Source organism: Notamacropus eugenii, chromosome 2, assembly GCF_028372415.1.
Source record: "Notamacropus eugenii isolate mMacEug1 chromosome 2, mMacEug1.pri_v2, whole genome shotgun sequence".
NCBI lineage: Eukaryota > Metazoa > Chordata > Mammalia > Diprotodontia > Macropodidae > Notamacropus > Notamacropus eugenii.
Genome location: NC_092873.1, coordinates 310,366,278 through 310,390,848, shown reverse-complemented (window position 1 = coordinate 310,390,848; position 24,571 = coordinate 310,366,278). Strand labels below are relative to the sequence as shown.

Here is a 24,571-nt window from a genome sequence, read left to right as displayed (position 1 = left end):
CATGGCTCCTTGTGCTTAAATGGCTTCTATGAAAGTGCTTGAGAATGTTATTGTATCAAGTGGGCTAAACAGCCATATGTATACATGCCTTGTTTATAATGTGAAATTTGGTTATCACATCTTTTTTCTTCATGAGAGCAAAGGTTAAGTCCCAACTCTGATGATGTTTGGAATACTATAAATTTCAAAGACAGGTCAGGGTCTGTGTGATTAGAATCCCTGACCAAATGTGGATTTTGACTGCCTGTACTAGCAAGAGGCTAGGGCCAGGGCAAGGAGTTACCTAAGCCCCTCAGAGCCACCCTTTGGTCAGGAGAAGGTGCTTCTGATAAAAGTCAGTAACAGAGAGAGAGCTGGGTCATAAGCCAGGAAAAATTCTTGAGAAATAGTGGAACTGGTGGGCAGACTGGATAGTGTTTGAAAGCCTGTGTCTTCAGAAGCAGCAGAAGCCCTTGGGCAGCTGTCAAAGGTGCTACTACTATGAACCTCTTTCAGCTGTTTATAGATTCCAGAATACTGAAATTCTTAATCCTTCAAAAGTAATCTCCAATGCTTCCTTGCAGAGCAATTTTCCAGGCACTATATCCAATAGGGTGAGTCTATCAATTTTGACCCCACTGCCTGGTTTCCCAATAACAGATCCAGTTTGCCTAAATGTCCTCTTTCATGGTTCTGAATGATCCCTGCTGACCTGAACAGGCTGCAATGGAACTGAGAGAGCAGCAGCAATAGTAAACAAAGACCAAATTAATGAAATACTGCTGAGAGGCGCTAGGTGGAGCAGTGGACATGGAATAGGGAAGACATGAGTTCAAATCCAGTCTCAGACACTTAACTAACTGGGCAAGTTGCTTGACCCTCTGTCTGGTTCAGTTTCCTCAACTGCAAAATGGGGATAAAAATAACACCTATCTCCCAGGGTTGTGAGGATCAAATGCCTCTCTAGGATTCTCTAAGTAGTCTAACATATCATCCATAAAAAGGTTTAGTTTTGTTTTTTTGTGATGACCAAAGGAAATAATCTTTGTAAAGACTGACACATAAGTAGAAGTTGTTGTTCAGTCACTTTTCAGTCATGTCTGACTCCCTTTAACCCTATTTGGGGTTTTTTTGGCAAAGACCCTGGAGTGATTTGCCATTTTCTTCTCCAGCTTGTTTGACAGATGAGGAAACTGAGGCAAACAGGGCTAAGTGACTTGCCTAGAGTCACACAGCTACTAAGTGTCTGAGGACAGAGTTGAACTCATGGTATTCAATAAATGCTTATTTTCCTAGTTCTATTTGACTTTGGGGTGATCATAGGTTCATCATAAGATGATCTAATATGCTCTAACTTCAAAGCTAGAAGGGAATTTGGAAGTCAAGCCCAATCCTTTTATTTTATTTCTATAGATGAGAAAACAGTAGCCCAGGGAGGCTCTGTGACTAGTGAGGTGGACATGTCTTCCTGATATCAAAGCTAGTCCTTTTCCCACTACTTCCTATTTCCTCAAGGACTCAGCAGAAATAACAACTCACTAAAAACTCTCATGTTGTTTCTTTTGGGGGAAACCAGCCCTCAAGAGATAATATTAAATTCTGAATCACCAAAATCTGACTGAACTTGAAAGGAGTAAGACTTCATGATAATATTCATTAATCGCCCAAGAATCTTAGCTTCTAATAAATCATAACGCAGCCCTTTGATAAGAGGCTCTGGACCACATCAACCTGATCCAGGATACCTCTGTAGCCCCTTTATACTATTTCAGATTTGGCCTGTGGGGTTTTTGGAGTTGTTTTTAAACAAGAGTATTGTCCAAAAGGTCATGTTGACATTAACATTTCACTGATGCCCAGATGCCTTCAATACTGTTGGAAATCTGTTGCATAGGTGGGAGGGGAAATGGCTATCTCATGAAAAAAAGAATATAACATTTTCAAATGGAAAAGAACTGAGTTGACTAAGCAGCACTTTCAAGATTAATTGGGATGGGATAAGGGAGTTCAGGTGGAGATGTGGAAATGTCAGTGTTGTTGCTGTTCAGTCTTTTCAGTCCTGTCTAACTCTCTGTAACCCCACTTCGGGTTTTCTTGACAAGGATACTGGAGTGGTTTGCCATTTCCTTTTCCAGCTCATTTATCAGATAAGGAAACTGAGGCAAACAGGGTTAAGTGACTAGCTCAGGGTCCCAGAGCTAGTAAATGTCTAAGGAAGATTTGAACTTAGGTCTTTCCTATTCCAGGTCCACTGCTCCACCTAGCTGTCCTGCTCTCTATCCACTGCAGTGCCACCTAGCTGCCCTGGAGATGTCAAAGACACAGACACAATTTCCAACAATAATATGCCTCAGGCAAAGCTGGTGGTTTTCTTAAAAGAGAGCTTTGGCGAAGGAAGGGAACTTGCAGCCCATGGAGTCCAACAGCTCTCACTTTACAGAAGAGGAAACTGAGGCATAGAGAAGTCATAGAATCAGAGATTTAGAACTAGAGGAGATCTAAGAAGCCATTGATGACCACTATAGTATCTGTCAGCTCTAACTTCTATTACCCTATGAGCCCCATCAGCCTGACCAAAATCAGGCTCCAAAAGGAAGGTGGATGAGTGGTAGGGTCAAGGTTACAAAGGGTAAGTAACCAGAGACCTAAGCTGAATGCACAAAACTAGGATCCCTAGGTCTGCGTCTTAGATACCGAAGCTTCCCCTAATATACACATGCTACCATTGCCATTGCCCCACCATCATGGTGACACCTTCACCCTGGTCTAAAATGGGTTATTTGTCATAGTACACTGACAGGATGTAGAGAACCATGGGGAGCATGCATAGCACCAAACCAGACAGCAAGGGACTATGAGTCGCTTGAGGTGGCAGCCAGACCAACAAGGCCAACCTGAGACAGGAGGAGGCCACTAGACGGAGAAACAGAGTGGCTAGTCAAGGAAAAGGTGGGGCTTTTTAAATAGATGATCAAACTAGAAGCATTTGGAAGACCCAATTATTTCTGATACAGTAATAAGAATAATAGCTAATATTTATATATTATAAATTGCTATATTATTTATAACAATATATATTATATATATATATACATTATATAGCCGAATAGCTAGGTGGAGCAGTGGACCTGGAATAGGAAAGACCTAAGTTCAAATCTTCCTTAGACACTTACTAGCTGTGTGACCCTGAGAAATATATGTAACATATATAAACATATATATATTATATATATAACATATGTAACATATAATACAAAGTAAAATAATATAATATATAATATAATAATATATATTACATATATTATAAGGTTTCCAAAGCATTTTACACTTATTAATTCCTTTTATCCTCATAACAACCCTAAGGCAGGGAGAGTGATGAGATGTTATTATTATCCTCATTTCACAAAAGAAGAAACTGAGTCAGACAGGAGTTAAGTGATTTGCCTGGGGTCACACAGTTAGTGAATATTTGAGGCAGGATTTGAACTCATCTTCATGCTTTACCTGTCTCTATCTGTCTGTCTGTCTGTGTTCGTCCCTTGTGTTTGAAGAAGACCATGCCATCAGAAAAATGATGACATGACTTGCACTTGACTTTGTTTTGAGTGAGGGAGGGCTGTGCTGGTCACCAGCCTCACTTCTCCTCCAGAGCCATCTGAATCCAGTGACCTGATATTCATCAGGATGACTGGAGAACAGTAAAGTGGAAAGAACATTGGCACTGGCAGTCAGAGAACCTGTATTCATTAAAATGTAATACAGTGCAGAGAAGATCTGGATTCTGTCAAGATATTATTAGGAGACACTGTTTTCCAGAGCTAAGGCAGTTTGTACCCATAGCTTGACATAACAACAATTCTCTGCTCTCACCCTTTGGATGATCTCACCCTCTGGCAAAATCCTCTAATCATTGTATTGCTTTGACCAGCACCTGACATCCTCTGAGCTCAGACAATTATTGGACAAGCTTGGACAAGTTCTGGTCATGAAGCCCTGCTACAATCAAACTTTTCACTTTGTTGTTATCCCTCATTGTTAGGGCTACAGCTCACTGCAGGGCCACTAGTATAAGTAATGAGATCTGCCTACAGTAAGGCAGGTCCCCCTACTAGGGGAGGGGCCCATCACATGTGTCTTGTAAGCCAGAGACCTCACTTCGAAATTAACCTTCTGTTTGATTCCTGACTCTCCTGTCTCTAGCCTGCTCTGTTCAGCTCCAGCCACCCACAGGTTAGAGGTTGGTCCAGCTGACGTTTCGAATTCCTACCGATGGGACCATCAATAATTCACTTAACTTCTGTAGACTCCAGTTTTCTTATCAATAGAATGAGACAGTTGGGCCAAATGCCCTCTAAGGTCCATTTCAATTCTAATGAGTCCTATAAGTAATTCGTAGCTTTAAACCATCATGATCAAGACTTTTCTTTGATTCTTATGGTTCAAGCTATACCCTGCTCATGTACACAAGTGAATCAGAATCACAAAGCAGCCACCCAAACAAGCCACCAACAAAGTTTCTACCATGTTACCAAGTCATCAAAATTATAAACTAGAGCTTTTAAAGGAAAATTCAGGAGGGATAGGAAGTTTGTATAACAATAAAAGAATTTTAGGGAACAGACTGCCCCACCCCCACCCCAAGAAAGGGAATCAACATCCCTCGTCCTCACTCCTTGCCTAAAACTATCAGTCCCTATAGACAGTTTAGGTCACGTTGTTACCCTGCTGAATATCCTACAAGTTGGCATGAGCTTCAGTAAAGGGGCACTGGGAATTGAAAGATAGGGATGGCTATCAGAAGCATGAGAGAAGACACAGAAAGTGACTTGGGTGGACACCCAGACAAATTTTTAGTATTCTAAAAATGTGAGTGCCATCTTTTTCTTCTCTCTCTGCTATACTCATACATTTTACATCACCCTTGTCTGAAAACTCTTCCTCTGGCTCTACAACCCTCCCAGACTGTAAATGCTGGCATCCTCCACATCCTTGCCTTCTTTCCTCTTCTTTCCTCCTGTTTTCTTTTCTCTGCCACTTCCTGAGCTTATCTCTTCCATGAGTACAGCTGTCTTGCAAATCTCTATTTTCATCCTCAACATCTCTCTTGAGCTTCAGACCTACGTTTCCAATTCCCTCCCCCTGGAATGATTATCAGTTACCTCAACCTGATCATGTCCCAAATCAAACTTTTCATAAGCAAAGCACTTGTCAGATTAAAAAATGGGTCCAAGTCCTAGATGCATCATGTACTAGCCATATAATTGTGGAGAAGTCATGGAATGCCTCTAAGTCTCAGTTTCTTCTTTTGCAAAATCAAAATTATAAAACTTGCCCTAGAGCCATTAGGATAAATGAATGAAGGAACGAAAATAGAAATAATCATAAACTGTACATTAATAGGAGTATACCAACCACGACCTTGGTCTCATTACCACTGTGCTCTATGACCTAACAGCCATGTCAAAGCTAATAAGCTCAACATTTTTCGCAATAAATAATGGAAACCATCTCATCTAAGCAAGGATTTTAAAAACAAAAAAGCCTTCTGATATAAAAGTTGAAGTTGTGTTTCCTTGTTGGTTAAAGTATTTGCTGCTTGTAGAATATTCAACAAAAAGGTTCTCATTTCATGTACTGTCAAAAATATAATGTAATTAGAGTGATGCTAAATATTCCCAGCTGTTCAGAGAAATGTGAATCTTAAATCAACCCTGCCTGGAAGCATAGCATGTAAGCAGCTGGTGTTGGAATCAGATCTGATAGAAATCCAGTAGTAGAAAAGTTCAGACAAGATTATGTCCAGTTCCTTGTCATAGGTCTCAGTCCTCTTCCCTCCACCCTCCCCCCATATGCTCCTCCTCCATTTCCTTTGGAGGGCAGCACTATTCTTCTAGTCATCCAGGTGACATTCTTGACTTCCCTCCCCCTCCCCTTCCATAGCAGGAGGGTTTAACCTAGGGTCCATGAATTTTTTTTAATATTTTGATAAATGTGTTCCCCTATCATTGGATTCCTTTCCAATTCCATGTGTGTTGTTTTGTACACTGAAACACCTTATTCTGAGAGAGGGTCCATGGGCTTGCCGGAGGGGTCTATGACCCTCAAAATGATTAAAGGAAACAAACCAACCAACCAGCCCTGTTCTGTATTCTATCCACTGCCAAGTTTTAAGGAATTTCTTTCTTGCATTCATTCCCTTCTCTCCATTTAAACAGCCTCTATCCTAGTTGGGGCTAAACCACTTTGCACCTGGACTCTTGCAATTGCCTCCTAATTGGTCTCCCTGCTTCCAGTTTGTGTCTTCCCCAAGTCAGCTTCCACACAGCTGTCAAACTGATATGCCTAAAACACAGATCTGACTATGCCACTCTCTTGTCTTCCTACTGTCTCCAGAAAGAAATACAAAACCTGGCACTGAAAGAAATATAGCCTGGCACTGAAAGCCCTCCACATTGTGGCTCCCAGCTACCTTTTCTGTCTTAATGCCTATTACCCCTACATTATTTACTCTGTTCCTAATGAAACTGGCTGCTGGCTATTCTCCATACATAGAATCTATTTCCCACCTCCAAGTCTTTGCACAGGCTACCCTCCCAGGTCTGGAATGCACTTTGTTTAGTCATTTTTCAGTCTTATCAGACTCTTCGTGACTCCTCGTGAGGTCCTATTGGCAAAGATATTTCCTTCTCCAGTTTATTGGACAGATGAGGAAACTGAGGGAAACCGGTGACTTTCCCAGGATCACACATCTAATAAGTGTGTGAGGTCAGATTTGAACTCAGGAACATGAGATTTCCTGACTCCAGGCTGGTGTGCCCATATAGTGCCATCTAGCTGTACTTAGTCTCTTCTGCCTCTGAATCCTTAGAAAGATTCCTTCAATGCTGAGGAATCATATTGTACATAGGCCTTTCCCAATAACCACAGCGTTTGTATTCCTTCCCTTCTGAAATTACCTTGTATAGCTTTGTCTATTAAGTATGTGTAAGTCTTTTCATCCCTTTCTCCTCAAAGGGAAATATAAACTTCTTGGGGATAGCGACAATTTCACTTTTTTTTTTTTTTTTGTCTTTAGATCCTCTGGACCTTGCATGTGGTCAGTGCTTAATAAATGTTGTAATAAATGGAAAACCTGACCTGGTCTGTAGTCTGGCTCCAAACCAAGCTATTTGAAAGTATGCTCTACAATTTGACGGATCAAGAGAATCTCTCTAAATAGGCTTTCAAATCTTTGTGCAAGGAGTATACAGAGAGAGCATAAAATAAATGGTAATAAAACGAATAAAATTGTGCCTCACTCTCAAGTCTTTGAGGTACTTCAATAAATCATATTCTTTCCCTAATTTGCTCTGTGAGACTGTACTGGAAAAACAGGCATCCAACCTCATCTGACTTACTAAACATCACACTTAGATTTATGGCTTTCAGCCTACAGTCTGCAGAATCCATTTAAAAGTTTTTTTAAAAAAATAATTTTCATTGTGAAAGGCTCAACAAGAAAATGAAATCTATTGCTTTTAAAGACCAAAGTAGCAACAATTTTCTAATCTGCCATGCAATCCGAATTGCTAAGAGGATGACCGCTGTAATATGTGGGGGAACACACACACAAAAGCTCTCAACAGGAAGAAACAGATGTTGATGCTGCCCAGGGACCATCTGGCTGGGGCTGGAAAAAAAAAACCCTGCTTTGCCACACACAGACTGGTTGTGTGACCTTGGACAAGTCCCTTCATTTCTCTCAGATCTGTTTCAGTTTCAGATCTTACAGGGTGGCTGTGAGGAAAGAGCTATGCAAACTGAGCATTAGTAAAAAGGGAACGCTATCTGTGGTGCCAACATGAAAAGGTACAAAATCTTTAGCAACATTAAACTTTTCACTCCCACTCTACAGTAGTTTGGGATAAATGTATGAATAAAGAAAAAGCAGAAATGCTAAGGATTAGGATTATTATTGAAGTGTGCCCTATGGACTTAACTAAATGTGTTGTATCTCTAGCACTGAGCACAGTGCCTTCCTCACGGTAGGTGTTTAATAAATAAATGATGCTTGAGTGACTGACTAAAACACATGAAAAGGGGCAGTGGTTTTGTTAGCAGAAGCTGCTAGTTTATGTTTCTCCCCTTCAGTGTTTTTTAGTTCCTTTTGGAGGCAAATTGAAGCTTTGATCCAGGTAACCTGGAGTAATGGATAACCAACTGACCTTGAAGTTAAGAAGACTTAGATTCATGTCAGGGTCTTCTCATACCTAGGGGAATCCACTTAACCTCTCTCTGCCCTAGAAAATTCTTTAAGGCTGGAAGCTGCAGCACAGGTGCGGATCCACCTTGGCAAAAGGGGGTTTCCTCATCATGAATTCCCTATGCTAATGAAATCACAGGTCTGGACAATTTGCACAGCCATTTGCACATTACCAGGAGAGGAGCATGATGGGAATTGAAAACCAAATAAAAAGGAGGGTCTGAGTTTATCCACATCGTTGAAAAAACTCATTGGGAGGCCTTGATGTGTGTATGGGGGAAACTTTGCCTGAGCCTGGAGGTAGGGATGAGGTAAACAGGAATCTACAGGACTAAGGGCTGGACACATTCACACACACACACACACACACACACACACACACACACACACTCATCTCTCTCACACACACAGACATACATTCACTCACACATTTCCTTCTCTACCCCTCTCTCCCCCACATTGATCTAGAGTATGATTCTTCTATAACTCCTTTCCCCCTCCTCTAAACTTCAATCTTTGCAGCTGTAAAATGAGGAAGATCCCTCCTACGGTACCAACAACCTCCAGAGGGCTACTCTGAAACATACACAAAGCAATTCCTAGATTAAAGGTGCTATAGGGACTGAAAGCATCATTAACCCAACCCCAGAAAAACACAGGCTCATTTTTTCCTGGAGCCTGTCTGTTGGAGAGAGTGAAATGTGCTGTTCTCGTAGATCAGAGCACAGAAGAGTTTTCCAGTTTTCTCAATCCATCAATAAACACTTATTAAGCACTGAATATGTGCCAGGTACTGGGGATACAGACGAAAGTGAAACCAGTCCAGAACTTGAATACCTTATACCCTATCATGGGAGATAATAATCTAATATATTAGTTGATATAAAACATAAAAATATGTCATTCTGGAAGATCTGGGTTCAATTCTTGACTGACAAATACTGGCTGTGTGACCCTGGGCAAGTCACCTAACTTCTCAAGGCTCTAGGCAACTTTTTAGGATAAAAAATGGCAGAGACAGTATCGACCTGCAATATGACCCTTATACCAATGAAGTCATAGGGCCTGTCCTCTTTACTAAATATTTACAAAAATTAGGGATTCTAAAAAGTGGGGATGAGAATGGAGTACACTGCAGACCTGTAGAGGGAGCATATGTTTTCAGGCTCATCAGGACTTGACACCAGGCAGTCAGGAAGAGGAAAGAATTAGTAGCAATCAGTATATGGTCTTAATACCATGGAGGGTAATCAAATTATGGGAGAAAAAGCCATAAATTATATGAGGTCTTAGAGACTGTCTAGTCCAAGTCCCTCATTTTACAGGAGGGGAAACTGAGGTCCTGAGAAGGGAACTGACTTGCCTAGACCCACACAATAGTAAAGTAGTAGAGCTGGGATTCAAACCTAGGCATTCAAGTTCAAAATCTAGTTAATCTTTCCATGATACAGCACCAAGTTACAAAGAATAGGGTCCCAAGCAAGTCCAAACTCATGCACTTTCTGATTCAATGTAACACTGACCAACTGCCCAGCATGTGAATGATATTAACTGGAATTCTGGAACTTCAGAACTAGAAGGAACCTCAGAAGTCATCCATTCCTACACACACCTGTTCACAAATTCCTGCTCAAACATCTCCAAAAGAGTCATCTACTTGTTGAAGATAGATGGCCAAATGGGAAAAGGGCCCATATATACAAAAATATTTATAGGAGCTCCTTTTGTGGTGGAAAAGAATTAGAAATTGAGGGGATGCTCATCAATGGGGTAATGGTTGAACAAGCTGTGATATATGAATGTAATGGAATACTACTGTGCTATAAGAAATGATGAACAGGCAGACTTCAGAAAAACCTGAAAAGAACTGAATGAATTGATGCTGAGTGAAGTGAGCAGAACCAGGACAACATGATACATAGTAACAGCCACTTGATCTAAGTAATGCAAGAATCCAAGACAACTCCAAAGGACTTATGATGGAAAATGCTGTCCACATCCAGAAAAAGAACCATGGAGTCTGAATGCAGATGGAAGTATATTATTTGCTCCCTCTTTTTTTGTTTCTTTTTTCTTGTGGTTTCTCTCATTGGTTTTAATTCTTCTTTACAATATGACTAATGCGAAAATACATTCAACATGAAGGTATATGTTGAGCCTATATCAAATTACATGCCGTCTTGGAGGGCAGGGAGAGGAGAGGTGGGGTGAAAATCTGGAACTCAAAATCTAATGAAAGTGAATGTTGAAAATAAAAATAAATAAAAACTAATTTTAAAAAAAAGCTACATGGTGTCAGGGATCCACAGACTGCTCTCTAAAGACCCCCAGATGATCAGGAAACAAGCCTTAACCACAAAGTCAGAAAGCCTGGAGGGCTAGCATACCCAGATTATGCAGGTCACCTATTCCCCTTTACATCCTTCTCCTATATGCCCCAAGATCTTAGGATGCTTTCAGCCTTGGCAAATCACTGTGATTGTAGCTTTGTGTATAAAAGCATGTGTGTGCATGTGTATGTGTGTATGTGCACATGTGTATAATTTAGGAGGTGGGATATAAAGGGACCCTATAGTAAGCGACAGGCAATATTTCAAAAACAGGTTTTCTAATTCCAAATTTGGTATTCTTTCCTCCAAACGATGCCATCTACCAGAGAGGGAATATGATGTAATGAGTCTTGAATTCAGGAACATCTGAATTCAAGTTCAACCTCCATCTGTGTGGCCCTGGATGAGTCACTTAAACTCTCAATATCTGAGACAACACTTGATGATCATAAGTTGCTCTTCCCTCTATTAGAAAGTCTCCTTACCAGAAATTCTCTTTGCCAATGAAATAACAAGTCTGGTCCAAGAGAAAAAGTCCTATCTAGTCCCACTTTGGACTTTTCCATTGACCCTCAGAAGGAAAGCTCTCTACAAACCACTTGGTCCAAAAAACATTTCCCACATTCACATAATCCCATACCTTTAGAGCTAGAGGAGGCCTCAGAAAGCCAGCTCCTCCAACCTGTACTGGAACAAAAATACCTTCTGCAGCATATTTACCAATGGGGTTCCAGTCCCTGCTTGACAGCCTCTAGGATGCATTTCACTGCAAAACACCCAAATTTACTAGTCTTTCAATTTCCATTCATTGCTGCCCTGGGGGCCAAATAGGACAAAGAGAAGTCCATTCCTTCTTTTACATATCAACCCTTCAAATACCTGTATGCAGTTATTACCTTCCCCTTCCCCCATCCTCCAACTAAGTCTTCCCTTCTCCAGGTTAAGTATCTTCAGTGCCTTCCACTAATCTTTTTGTGGCATGGGTCCTTCACCATTCTAGTTGTCTTCCTCTAGCTTATCACTACTTTTCCTAAAATATGGCACCCCAAAAACGGATCCAACACTCCAGATGGGATCTGATGATAATATGCAATAGCACATCCCTCAACTCTCTATGCCTAGACATGATATCTCTCAGATAGAAGCCTAAGATGGCAGCATTTTTCTTTGCTGACCTATCAAACAGTTGACTAAAATTGAGTTTGCAACCCATTAAGATCTTTTTTTCTTTTTCAGAAAAACTGCTGCGCACTCATGACTGCCCTCGCCCACTTTGAATCTTTGAAGTCCAAGGGGATTAAGGGAACAGTGGAAAGTACTCTGAACTTAGAGTACTAATATTAATTTGTGCCTTTACTATCTGTGTGACCTTGGTTTGGTCACTCATCTTCTCTCAGCCTTATTTTCTTCATGTGTAAAATAAGGAGGTCAGAATAGATGACCTCCAGGGATCTCTGATTCTATGACTATGTGAACCCCAATATAAGACTTTATATGTAAACCTATTCAATTTTATCTTATTACATTTAGCGCAAGGGTGAAGGCTATTTAGATATTTTTGAATCTGGACTCATCATCTAGTGTGCTAGCCATTTTTTCCTAGCTTTGTGTCACCTGAAAAATCTCACAGGTGTGCCATCTTTGACTTCTCCAAATCATTGATAAAGCAGAGACAACAAGAGATCCTGGGTGCATACCTCCTGCCAATCTGATTACAAACCACAAATGTAAAAGGCCCAACCATTCAGGAAATTCTGTATCTGCCTAATTGTACAACCATATTTCCCTTATCTCTCCATCTTTTCCATAAGAAGAGCATGGGAGATTTTATCAAATGTTTTGTGAATAAATGTTACCTCTTTCATTCTCTTGATCAATCAATTGAAAATGAAAATGACTCATTTTGTTGATGCCACTCTAGTGATTTCTTATGACCTCCATTTTCTTTTCTGGATAGTCACTAACCAGTTCTTTGCTAACACACTGTAGAATTTTGCCAGGAATAAAAGTCAAATTTACTGTCTTACAGTCCAAAGATTCCATCGTTTCCCCCTTTTTTTGCAAATCAAGACAATACTGGCCCATCTCTAATCCTGGGTCCCTGTCCTATTCTCCACAATCTTTCTAAGATCACTGATCCCCTATAACTCAATGATCACATCCTCAGGTTCTTTCAGTACCTTAGATTGTAATTCAACTGAGCCAGGTAACATGTAGCCAGTTAATGTCATCAAGAGCAGCTAGGTAGTCTTTTACTATATCTTTACATATTGTGGGTAACAACTGCCTCCAATCCAACCAGTCAAGACATCACCTGATGTTGTCGTTGGTCCTTTCAAAAAATGAAGGATGAACAGCAATTAGTCATTAGTCTGCTTCCAGGTTCAAAGGTCATTTTCTTTGGAAGACAAAACATGGTGGTGGAAGGGAAGGAAAGAGTTTAGTGGCCAAGAGTTTAGTGGCCATGTCTTGTCTCTATTATCAGTTATGATTGTTCTGTCCACCCCAAGCAGTGATCCTAACCCTTCTCTCATCTCGCTCTCTCAAAAAAAAAAAAAAAAAAAGATACAAAAAAAGAACCAACCCTTTTTGTTATCCTTAATTCCAGCTCATTCTGACTTTCAATATTCCTGACTCTTTTTATAGGACCATGCTACATTTTTGGATGCATCTTTTGCAACTTGCATTGATTTTCAACTTCTATCCATACAGAGACTGGACATGTGACTTCTCTGGTATTAGGGACTACCAAGTAAAGAAACTCCCTTTATCATTATAAGCTAGCACCTTATTAAAGTGACTTAGAGTACTTAGAAATTAAGTCCCACAGGGTCAGGGGTCACACAGTCAATTTGTGCCAAAGGTGGGACTTGACCTAGGTATTTCTAGTTTTGAGGCTAGCTCCACTATGTCATGCTTCCTTCTGATTTGCCTTTTAAAAAATTCTAAATTTGAAGAGTTCCCTATGCATCCACATCAGTGTGGTTCCCATCTTCTTCCTTATTAGAATTCTTTCTTTTTAGGCCTTCAGAATTTTATCCTTTAGAGTTTCTCATACCTCCTAGGCTGACTGTCCCTCTAGATTTTTAGTCCATGAGACTCTCCCTACCCTTTTTGTGAAATCTAAATGGACTAGGTCCAACTTCTCTCAAGATTTCAAATGATAAAAGAGTTACAAATTTCAAGATGAGTTACTTTTCCTCTACACGTAGAATTCTCCTTATTGGTTCTTTTGCCTTCTAAAGGATGTAATTATCAATAAAACAAGTTGAGAAATCTATTAGCTGCTCCTTTAGAGGGCAATGAGAAGGGGGAGAGTTGAGCACATGGGTCCTTTACCTGGATTCTTGAACTTATTTAAAAAATGTTTTAATAACTGCATTTCAACATAATTGGCTTCCCTTGTAATCTTACATATTTTCTCTTGTGCATTTTAAAAATGTATTGTGAGAAGGGGTCCATAGATTTCACCAGACTGTCAAAAGGGTCTATCATACACAAAAAGGCTAAGAACCTTGATCTAGCAGATGTCCAGATAACTGAAGTACCCCAAAGTCATTCCTCCTGAAGCACTGATACTTTAGGTTACTTTGGAGTTGTGACCATAGGTATTCAAGCCCAGTTAAATCAGACAGAAGGAAATCAGCTGTTCAGGTCCTTTCCACTGCTCACAGAGCAATGAGAGTGGGCTACAAGTAATGCAGAGAGAGCATCTTTCATTTGCAGCCAATTTGAGCATTCTTGCCCAGACACAGTCTAGAGGCCCTTCAGAGAACCCACCATACAAGATGACTAATGAACTAGATTCTACCCCTCAGAGGTGATAAAAAGCACCCTCCAGCACCCCATCTCATAGTCTGTTCCTGATCTCCTAGTAAAGCTCAGCTTCAAGTCTGGGCCTGTCAGAGCAGAACTCTGAGAAGGATTCAGGAAAGGTGGTCTGGCCCTACTAAGGGATAATTCACACATTTAAATAACCTTTAACTTTTACTAACAACTTGCCACACGAGAATCTTGCAAGGGAGGTAGTCCAAGTTATACAACCCCAATTTACAAATGAGGAAACTGAGGATAAAGGAGGTTTCTCCCAAAGCTACATGTCTATTGTTCCCACCAGGTACTACTGTTTCTAATATGCCATATTGTCCATCTAAGGATTAAAAAGCAAAGAGGCATAATGGAGAGAATATTGAACTTGTAGGGAAGGTGATTTGGGTTCAAGTCCCACCTAAGACAATGAGTGACCTATATACAATCCTTGAACATCTCCAAGATTCAGTTTTCTCATCATAAACGGGGTAGATAATAGCAGCTTCTTCCTCACAAAGTGCTGCAAGAATAAAATAAGTTTAAATATGGAAAATATTTCCTACCTTAAAAGTGTTATATAAATGTGGGCTATTATTATTTGGAGTCAATGAATCTCAGTTAGAATCTTCCATCTTCCATTTATTACTTCTGCAGCCTTGGGCAACTCAATCCATTCCTCTGGGCCTCAGTTTCTTCATAAGTAAAATAAGAGGGTTAGATCGGATTCCTTTCATTTTTAAGCCCTATAATCCTATAGATGAGGTCAATACCAACTTTCCACAGAAATTATTTCAAGGGCAGGCTTTGGCCAATTTTGTATAATATTTTCCAGATACACCATGCAAATGGATTTCTTTCTTCCAGTACCTTCATCAACCTCCTGGAGAGAGAACTCTGTTTAGATCCAGTCTACCTGACAATAATGAGACATTTATATAGCACGTTAAGATACATAAAACACTTCATGTGCATATGTTATCTCATGTGATCCTCACAACAATCCTGTAAAGCAGCTGTTATTATCATCCCCATTTTAAAGATAAGGAATCTAAATCTGAGAGAGCTTAAGTGACTTGTCCAGGGCCACCCAGGTAGTAAGTATCTGAGAGAAGTAGGACTTGAACTCAGATCTTCCTAAGTTTAGCATTCTGATCACTGTACCACCTAGCTGCCTTGGAACCCTTTCATAAGTTGATCACCAGACATGGCCTTGATCATGTCACAAAACCGCCATCTGCCTTAGTTTCCTCATCAGTAACTTAAGAAACTTGGACTAGATTAGTGATGTCAGACTCAAAGAAAAACAAATCCCTACAGGCTATGTATCAACTCAAAAAATTCATATTATTTGTGCCAAATTCTGTCTTTATTTTGTTAAACAGTTCTTAATTATGTTTTAATTACTCTGGTTGCACTTGGGCGTTTGGGGCCAGCAGGTAGTAAATGTGCCACCTCTGAACTAAAGCATCTCCCAAGGTCCTTCTCTACCTTGAAATCTTATGATTTTATTAGGTGGCCCAGTGGCTAATCCATTCCTAGCACCTTAACCCAACCAAAATGCCTAGGAGAAGGGATTCTATTGTCAGAAGATAGACACCTAATAGCTCAACTGGATCAATTGTGTAGTCATCCGATTGACAGCGCTTTGATTGGCTCCGACAACCCCACCCTCCCAATCCTAGAATCAACTATATTTTGGTCAATTCATCTGCTTGTAGCTCTGAGTCTATATTAGATTTCTTACTGTGTTTCCCCAAAGTGAAATCACTGGGTAAAAGTCCACATGGTTCTCGTGGAAACACCTATCCATCATCTTCTATGCTTTAACACTTCAATAATGTGTACATTTTAGCCACAGCAGCTGCTCTGATTCAGCCATTTTTGAGATCCCAGAATCCTGTCCTTTTGCTCCTTAACTACCACTTAAAGCACAGAATATATCAGAGCAGAATGAGACTTTAGAGACCGTTCAGTCTAATGGGGAGAAAACTGGACTAGCCAGGAACAACTTGGGCTCGTAGCTCACCTCTTAGCCATGCCATGTGAACTGCTCTGACTCAGTTTCCCCCTCTGTGAAAAGGAAGTAAATCCAGATCTCCCACCTTTCAGTCAAGGGCTCTTTCGATAACAACTTGCTGTTCATCATTACATATTGACTCAACCTTTGTTACTTTCATATGCTTGCACTAGCATGTAAGAAGACCTTTGACAGGACCACAGATTTAGAGCTAGAAGGGACCTCAGAAGCCAGTGAGTCAAACCCATCATTTTGCAGAAAAGGAAAGTGAGGCATTGAGCGACTTGTCCAGGGTCAACCAGCTACTAAGTATCTGGGGTGAGATTGGATCCCAGGTTTTGATGTCAAGTCCAATGCACTATCCTTGATAGTGTGCTGCTTCTCAATAACAAGGAGACTTTACTTATCCTCCTAAATAAACCCTATCTACAGCAAGACTTCAGGTTTTTCTGAATAACATTTCAGCTGAAAAGGTCAGTGTTATATAGAAATGCTGCTCAGAGCCTCATTTTCTCTCTCACTGATAGCTGCCAATTTGTTTTAGAGGGACCAAAACAAACATCATTTCTTTTGGCTTTAGGAAATGTGAACATACAGGAGTGAAACTCAGTAATATTTTATAATCATTCACATTTTTTTAATAGTATAAGGTTCACAGGAGGGGCAAGGTGGAGTAGTACATAGAAAATTGGCCTCAGAGTCAGGAAGGCCTGTGTTCACTCTGAGCAAATCACTAAATCTATTAGTGCTCCAGGCGAATCTCTAAGACTAGAAGTTTCAGAAGAGGTTGACCTGTATCGATGGAAGGAGAGTCCTCAGCAATGAAATAAAAAATCCAGTTCAAAAAAAAAGAAAAGAGTTTACAAAGTGTTTTCCTTGGTTGTTGTTCAATCACTCAGCCATTTCCAACTCTCTATGACCCCCATATGGGGTTTTTTTTTGGCAAAGATACTATAGTGGTTTGCCATTCCTTTTCCAGTTCATTTGAGAGCTGAGGCAAACAAGGTTAAGTGCCTTGCCCAGGGTCACACAGCTAGTGAGTGTCCGAGGTCAAATTCAAACTCAGATCTTCCTGATTCCAGGACCAGCTCTGTATTCACTGAGCCATCTAGCTGCCTCTAGTGTTTTTCTTACAACTTCATGAAGCAGGCAATTAGAATATTATTATTACCATTTTACAAATGAGAAAATTTTGATTCAGAAAGGAGAAATAAATTATTAATATCCTGTGGCCAATAAGTGAAAATGCCATGATTTGCACCCAGGACTTTTAAATTCAAGTCCAGTGTTCCATTATACTACATTACTTCTCTTGGTATAAGCTGGTGTGTGATCCCTGCTGTATCCAAATCCCCCAAGTCCTATCTATTAGCAAAAGAATGCCCCCTAAATGTGAAAAATGTCTCACTGCTTCCTGGTTCGGCAGCCCAGTATAAACATCTGCCAAACCCTCCCCCCATACATATCCCTAACTGTGTATGGTGTCCTAAGTATGGTGCCCAAGTAACTGCTGGAACTGTCTCTCTCACACCCTCGTTCCTAGCCAATGAATGGGAAGGCTGCTCTTTGTAACACCAGGAAAGACAGCAGAGTGCCAGAATCCCAGAGCCAGAAACTTCAGGGCTACTGAGATAGAATGGGCATTGAGAAACAGTGAGCTTCCTTTTATTAATGATGCTAATTGGATTAACAGTTGGATAATTACACCAAACCCAAATCAGAATGTAAATAGGCACACTGAACCAGCTGGAAAAAGAGAAGTCTCAAAGCCACCCCTAGTCCTCTAAATTCCAAACATACCCAGGTAGTTGTACAATCCGCATTCAGGACAAAGATCCATAGAAGAAAGGTTATGAAGGAGAGCCAGTGCGCTCTCAGGGAAATCACTTACATGATATCTTACTAGCTGATTTGTTAGCCAGTAACAGTTCCTCTGGGGATCTAGAGAACCAGAGAAGTCTGAGAATCATTCACAGCACTGTTCCTCACCTTCTCTCTCCTTATATCAAGTTAACAGAAAGTTCCCAATTGTTTAACAGGAAAAATATCTGAAGCTAGATCTCAGTCCTGTTGTGACTGGCCCATAAAAATTCTATCTAGAGACTGGCTAGTGGTCTTAGATGAAGTGTTGGTGACTTCTTGGTGGAAGAATGACAGCACCACATGGCAGGTTAAGGATCCTTTCAAACTGGCTTTAAGAATTATCATGGAAAAAGAAGTAGTTTTCAAAGCTAGGGCATCTGTATTAGCCTGCCATTGTCAGATGATGGGGACTAAGAAGTCCCAGAATAGGGTTACAAGAAGTTATGGGAATATGCACTTTAATGGAGATTGTGTCCGTGTGCGTGTGTGTGTGTGTGTGTGTGTTACACTAGGGCCATGCAGCCAACCTAGCTGGCTTTAAATAACAGATTTAAAACTTCAACATTTCTTAGATTAGAGGGCACCTCGTCCAACTCTCTCAGTTTACCTAAGAGGAAACAGACCTAGAAAAAAGTGACTTCCCTCCATACAGAGAGTGGTAGAGTCAGGATTTGAACCCAGTACCAAAGACTTCTCTTTCCACTGTGTCATGCTGTCTCTCAGGGGAGGGAAGGAATGTCTATCCAAAGTAGTTCCTGAGATACATTAAGAACTTGATAAACATGCTGAAAGAATGAACAAAGTATTAGGATGGCCCAACAGCAAGGAAGAGTTCTGTCCAAGACAACCTAAAAGGTCAAGGGGCATGCAGGAGGGAATGAAGGATTGTCATATGAATTTGTTCTAAGTTTTGTGACTTACTGGGTTTTAGTTTTGCAGTTTTCTGCCCAATGTTGGTCATTTCTGCCATTTTAACATCCCTACTTTCCTTCGTAACTCAGCTCAAGTGGTTCCTTCTGCAAAGTTTCCCTTCCTGATTCCCCTCCGGTGCCTGTCCCACCCACCCATTCCCTAGTTACTTTGCATCTGTTCTGCCTGTTCTATCCCTCACTAGAATCTAAGTTTTCAGAGGGCAGTACCTAATCTGCTTCAATATTTGCATCCCCAACACCTAGCTCAGTTCCTTGTCCCATAGTAGGTGCTCAATAAATGCTTGATTGGGGTTAAAAATTATTGAAGCTTTTGTGCAGCATGTCTACTTCGCTACCACCGAAGGAGGCTGCCAATCGATCAGTCAATCAATAACCAGCCGACCAAATAGAATCCCAGACAGATGAAATTCATCTTTACAAAGTTTGGAATGACTGTCCAAAGGAAGCAGCCTGAGGAGAAAAGCTTCAGTGCCAGGCCCATTTGACAGTTCAGCAGCTAACCAGGACAATAACAAAAACAAACAAACCTGAAGCCAACAGCAAGTATGCTACAGGAGGCTCTGATCCAGGCCCACTCCATGTGGCGGCTCAATGCAATAAAGCAACAGCAGAAATAGCAGGTCAGGAAACCTACCATACTTCCACACGGGTATATTCAAATTATGGCAAACCGGCTGACCCCATGTGAGCATTTTCAGTCACCTATGGAAATACATGGCCTGAGATCATAAAGACTCAAAGGTCTTCATTTTACATATGAGGAAACTGAGGCTCTGAGCAGGTATTTGACTTGACCAAGGTCACACAGGTAATAAGAAGAGCCAGGCTTCAATCTCTGAGTTCTATGATAGTTCAAGAGCTCATCCCACGGCAACCTCTACCTTCCCATGGAGACTGATCACTGGGGGCTGTTTTTCTCAAAGCCTTCCTCCCCAATCCAACAACAAATAGATATTTCTTCATGAAACCTAAAACATACAGCAACCTTCAATAGCATTATGAAAAAAAATAAATGAGACACCAAATGGTTAAGCCAGCTTTCTCCATCTAGGGCCCTGGAAATCCTAGCTGTCAAGATTCCATAAATCTGCCTTCTGTCAGACAGGTGTTTTATCCAGACCCACTGCTTGTGGGAAATGAACACATCTAATCGCTTACAAATTCCCAACCTAGCATCTCCTTGTTGCTAACTGTTAAGATTCCTCTCTGGGGCTCCTTCCCATGCTGCTTTCCACCACACAGAACATTCGATCCAACCCTGAGTTAGCAACTTTTCCTTGGGGAAAGCCAGGAAGAGTTATGGTACTCTGGCCCCTGTACCAAAGGTTCTGTGGCGATATATGCCCTCCCAGTCTGGGCAAAGACCCAGGCCACCTGCAGTTTCTATGACGGAGTGACATTTCAGGAGTTCCCTCCCCAGAATCTAGACAGAGCTTCTATGTTTGAGATATCAGTCTTATTAAGGCTGCTGAACATCTCTGGGTGTTTAGCAGCTGGCCCATTTACTGAATCGATTGTATTACTGTTCCATCCTCCCTGCCTCCCCCAAAGACAACAAACGCTACCTACTCGGACAGAACTGGCCTCCCCTGTTTCCCCAGCCCTTCCTTCCCACCTACCCTGCCATCAGGATCCATCCCACCTGCCTGGATCTTAGGGCGATATGAATGTGGAAAAGAGAAGGTAGATTTGGAGTTAAGACTAGAAGGGCATCGGGGCCAAGGCACTGACCACCCCGATGGGCAGCGGGGACCTCTCCCTTCTTCAGATGGTCCCCAGCAGCTTCACTTAGGTGAACCTGCTGGGGGTAGGGGTGGGATACACGGTTCCGACCGCCACGAGGTCATGGCGAGTAAAGAAAGGGATTGGAGGGAAAGGGAATAGTTCCAAAGTCGGATAGGGGTTTGAATCAGGCCCCACGAGAGTGGGAAGCTTCAGCCAGAAGACTGGCTGCCTGATCCGGAGACGGAACCAGGGATCCTGGAGGGATGAGGAAAGAAGAGGTCGCCCGCGACCCGGGGGAGGGGGGAACTGGAGAGCCAACTCACAGAGGAGAAGTTGTGGGGCCCGCAGAGCTCGCCCCGGTACTTGCAGGAGAGGAGCATGTCCTCCAGCTGGTGACCCAGGCGGTCCATGAAGGCGGCGCTGATCCCCTCAAAGTGGCGCGGCGGCAGGAAGAGGCGGAAGTCGGCCAGCTTGCGGAACCACTGGCGGCGAGACTCGTCCCCTCGGAGCAGTTCGCTGACGAGTGGACGGGCGGTGCGGTTGGGCAGCAGCAGCCCGAGCCAGTGGCCGGCGTAGTAAAGGTCCCCCTTGGAGAGGCGCGGGAAGCGCAGCGGATTGTTGTTGCACAGGGTGACGGCCGGGAAGGGCAGCTGGCGGCTCCACTCGCGATGCACCCGCGTGTGCGAGGGGAAACTGAGCCAGTAGAGCAGGCGGTTCGAGGACCAGGACAGCAGCAAGCCCAGCGAGGTGCAGAAGGCCAGCACCCACAGCGCCCGACGCTGGAAGGAGCCCCCGGCCGCCGTGCGCCCTGGACACATGTGCCGCAGCCCGTGCAGTTTAGCGCGGCTGAGTGGCAGCCGCCCTCCCCGGGGCCCCGAGCGCCGGAGCGTCCGCTCCCGGCCGTCGTTCCGGCCGCCCCCGGGCTGCCCGGCCACCGCCGCCGCCGCCCCCCCGGGTTCCTCGCGGGCCATGCGGAAGCGTCCCGAGGGGCTCAGTGCCGCCGCCGCCGCCCCCGCCGCAGGGGGCAGCCCGGCTCCTCCGCCGCTCCGGCTCATTCATTCAGTCCGCGGCTGGAGGGGGAGGCAGCCCCGGCCAGGCGGAGCCGCCATGGGAGTCCGCAACAGCAGCAGCAGCAACGCGCAGCCCGCGCCAGGGAAGCGTGCGCCCGGAAGGAGCCCCGGTGGCGCGGCATGCCCTCCCGGCGCCGCCTCCGCGGGCACCCACCCGGGACCGGGCACTGCCTCCGCTGGCCGCCGCTGGCACTGGCCTCTCCCGGAGCGGCTCCCCGCCCTGCTGGCCCCGGGATCTCTCTCCGCGCACTACCTCTCTCGGGGACCCCCCGGGCACCGCCTCTCCAGCCCTACGCCAAACGGCTCCCGCCCCCGTCGTCCTGGCCCCAGGGGGACCCTGGTTCGAGTTTCCCCTAATCCTGGTCCTGGATAGGCATCCTGGGGGAGGAGCACTAGACCGACATGACCGCTCTGGGGACCCCGCTTCCTTCTGTTCTCTGCCACGAATCCCGCCAGTCCCAGTCCACTAGCCCAGCGTCGCTGGGACACTGGCGACAGAGAGCTGGGGAACGAGCGCCCCCAGAGGCCTCCCCTGACTCCAGGGCGAGAGGGTGGGTGTGTAAGGACTGGGCTAGGGCTAGCGGGAGATGCTCATTGCCCGGGTGCCCCTTCCCGTTATCCTCCTCACCTTCCCTATCCGACCCTCCAGGCTGCTCCGAGGGAGATCTGAACGTTGCTCCCCCGCCCAGCTGTTGCGCTCCCCCTAATCCCGCGCTAGGGCAGTCGCCCCTTCCTCTCGCACGAACTGCGTCCGACTCTCTCCTGGGGCTGGGGGCTTCTCCGAGTGACTGGAGGGAAGGGGGCTCGTTCCCTCGGCCCGGCTCAGGCTCGGTGGCTGCGGCGGCCGTGCAGCGTCGCTCCCTCTGCCGGTTCTCCTCGGTCCAGCCCGTGTTCTCGGAATGCTCTGGCCCCCCTTGCCCCTGCCGCGGCTCCTCCTCCCGGCCCGGGCATGGAGAACTGGAAGACTGCGGAGCCACTGTCTGCACCTTCGGTGCGCCCCGGCTGCCCCTTCCTCTCCAGAGGCTCCCAGAAGCACCGCCCGCTTCTGTCTCCTGCTTTCCTGTCCTGACCTGGGGCGTCTGGAGCCCGGGGCGAACTTGGGCTGCGGCCGCGCAAGGCTGGCGCGGTTGGGCTCTGTGCAGCAAGCACCTGCTCTCCCCCTCCTTCTCCACCTCCACCTCCTTCTCAGCCACGGTGGCCCCGCGGTTTCGGGCGGGGCGGAGGCAGCAGCGAGCTGTGTGCGCTCTTGGAGACACGGTGCTGACGCGCCCCGGCTCCTCCTCACTGCATTTTAATTCCTGGCCGCTGTGGCCGCTGCGTACCGAGTGGAAAACTGCTTGCAGGAGTCAGCTGGGTGGCGGACGCCTGGCACCGAGTGTGTGAGTGTGTGAGTGTGTGAGTGAGTGTGTGTGTGTGTGGCGCTTCACCCCACTGCAGGGGAGCATGGGGGCCTACATTCTTGGGCATTCCCTCCCCCTTAAATATTGGACACTGACAGCACCGTGCCCTGAACCCTCCAGGAGTCCCATCCCTTCCTCAATCCTAAAATTTTGTCATAAATCCTAAAATTTGGAGCTTGAAGGCACCTTAGAGATTATCTAGTTTACAGAAGAGACAACTGCGGCCCAGAGGAAAGAAACGACTTACCCAAGGTCACACACTTTAGGTGCTACAAAGCCAAGATTGAGATGGACTCCTCTGACCCCCAAGTCCAGCGCTCTCTCTACCACTACTGGCTGCTTCCTCTGCCCTTTTCTGTGTCCCCCACCTTGAAAAATTATTACCAAGTTCTCCTAGAAAGCGCCCATTTGATCATCAAGCAAAGGGTCACTCTTTGGCAAATGACTCAATCTTTAGTTCCGGCATATTCTGACACCCTAACCCAGAGTGATCTCTCAAGTCCTGAACTTCAGTGGCCCTTACTTATACAGTTCACCTGAGAGATAGATACCCCAAGCTTTTACTTTTAGTAGTCTTAGAATTCAGTGCAAAAGGCATTATTCACAAGTCCCCACTGAGTAACAGGTATCGTACTGGTCGTTGATGATACAGAGAGAGAAAAACAAAGCTGAGCCTACCCTCAGGAAGCTTATTAAACTCAGGAAACAGAGGCACTTTATTCAGAGACAAGGCAAGGCATATTCAAGGATTAGATAAAGTAATTCAAGGAAAAGAGCCTTAACAACTGGGTTCATGGCGATCAGGAAAGGCTTCCTAAAAGAAGGGGCTGTCTCAGCTGAGCCTTGAATGGAGTTAGCAGTTTCAAGAGACAGCTGTGAGAAAGGAGCAAATTCCAGATAGGAGACTATGAGTGAAGGCACTTAGGTAGGAGATGAAATATCCTATGTAGAGGGAGCTGCTGTTAGATTGCATACACAGACTCCAAAAATCTTAGTGCAGTTTTCTGTTATTCAAAGCTGTTGCCTGCACTAAGACTTTTGGGACATGCTGTTTAGCATGGTAATAAGAATTGTAGAGCACTTTACAGCCTACAAATAGCTTCCACATCCATTACCTCCATCCAGTTTCACAATCATGCTGTGAAATAAGTAGGGTGGATATTAGGCTAAAGACAGCAACTGTAATTCCATTGGTCTAAGGAA

The 24,571-nt window shown here is 44.0% G+C and overlaps 1 protein-coding gene across 1 annotated transcript in view; it reads right to left on the bottom strand.

Annotated features, from left to right (window-relative positions):
* LOC140527776 (acid-sensing ion channel 2-like) overlaps nt 1–22,054 on the bottom strand; it is a 370,541-nt gene extending 348,487 nt beyond the window's left edge. The window contains exon 1 of the mRNA XM_072644950.1: nt 21,222–22,054. Coding sequence (XP_072501051.1) covers nt 21,222–21,953 — 732 coding nt within the window. The 5' untranslated portion in view covers nt 21,954–22,054. The remainder of the gene's footprint in view (nt 1–21,221) is intronic.
* Nucleotides 22,055–24,571: the final 2,517 nt, after the last annotated feature.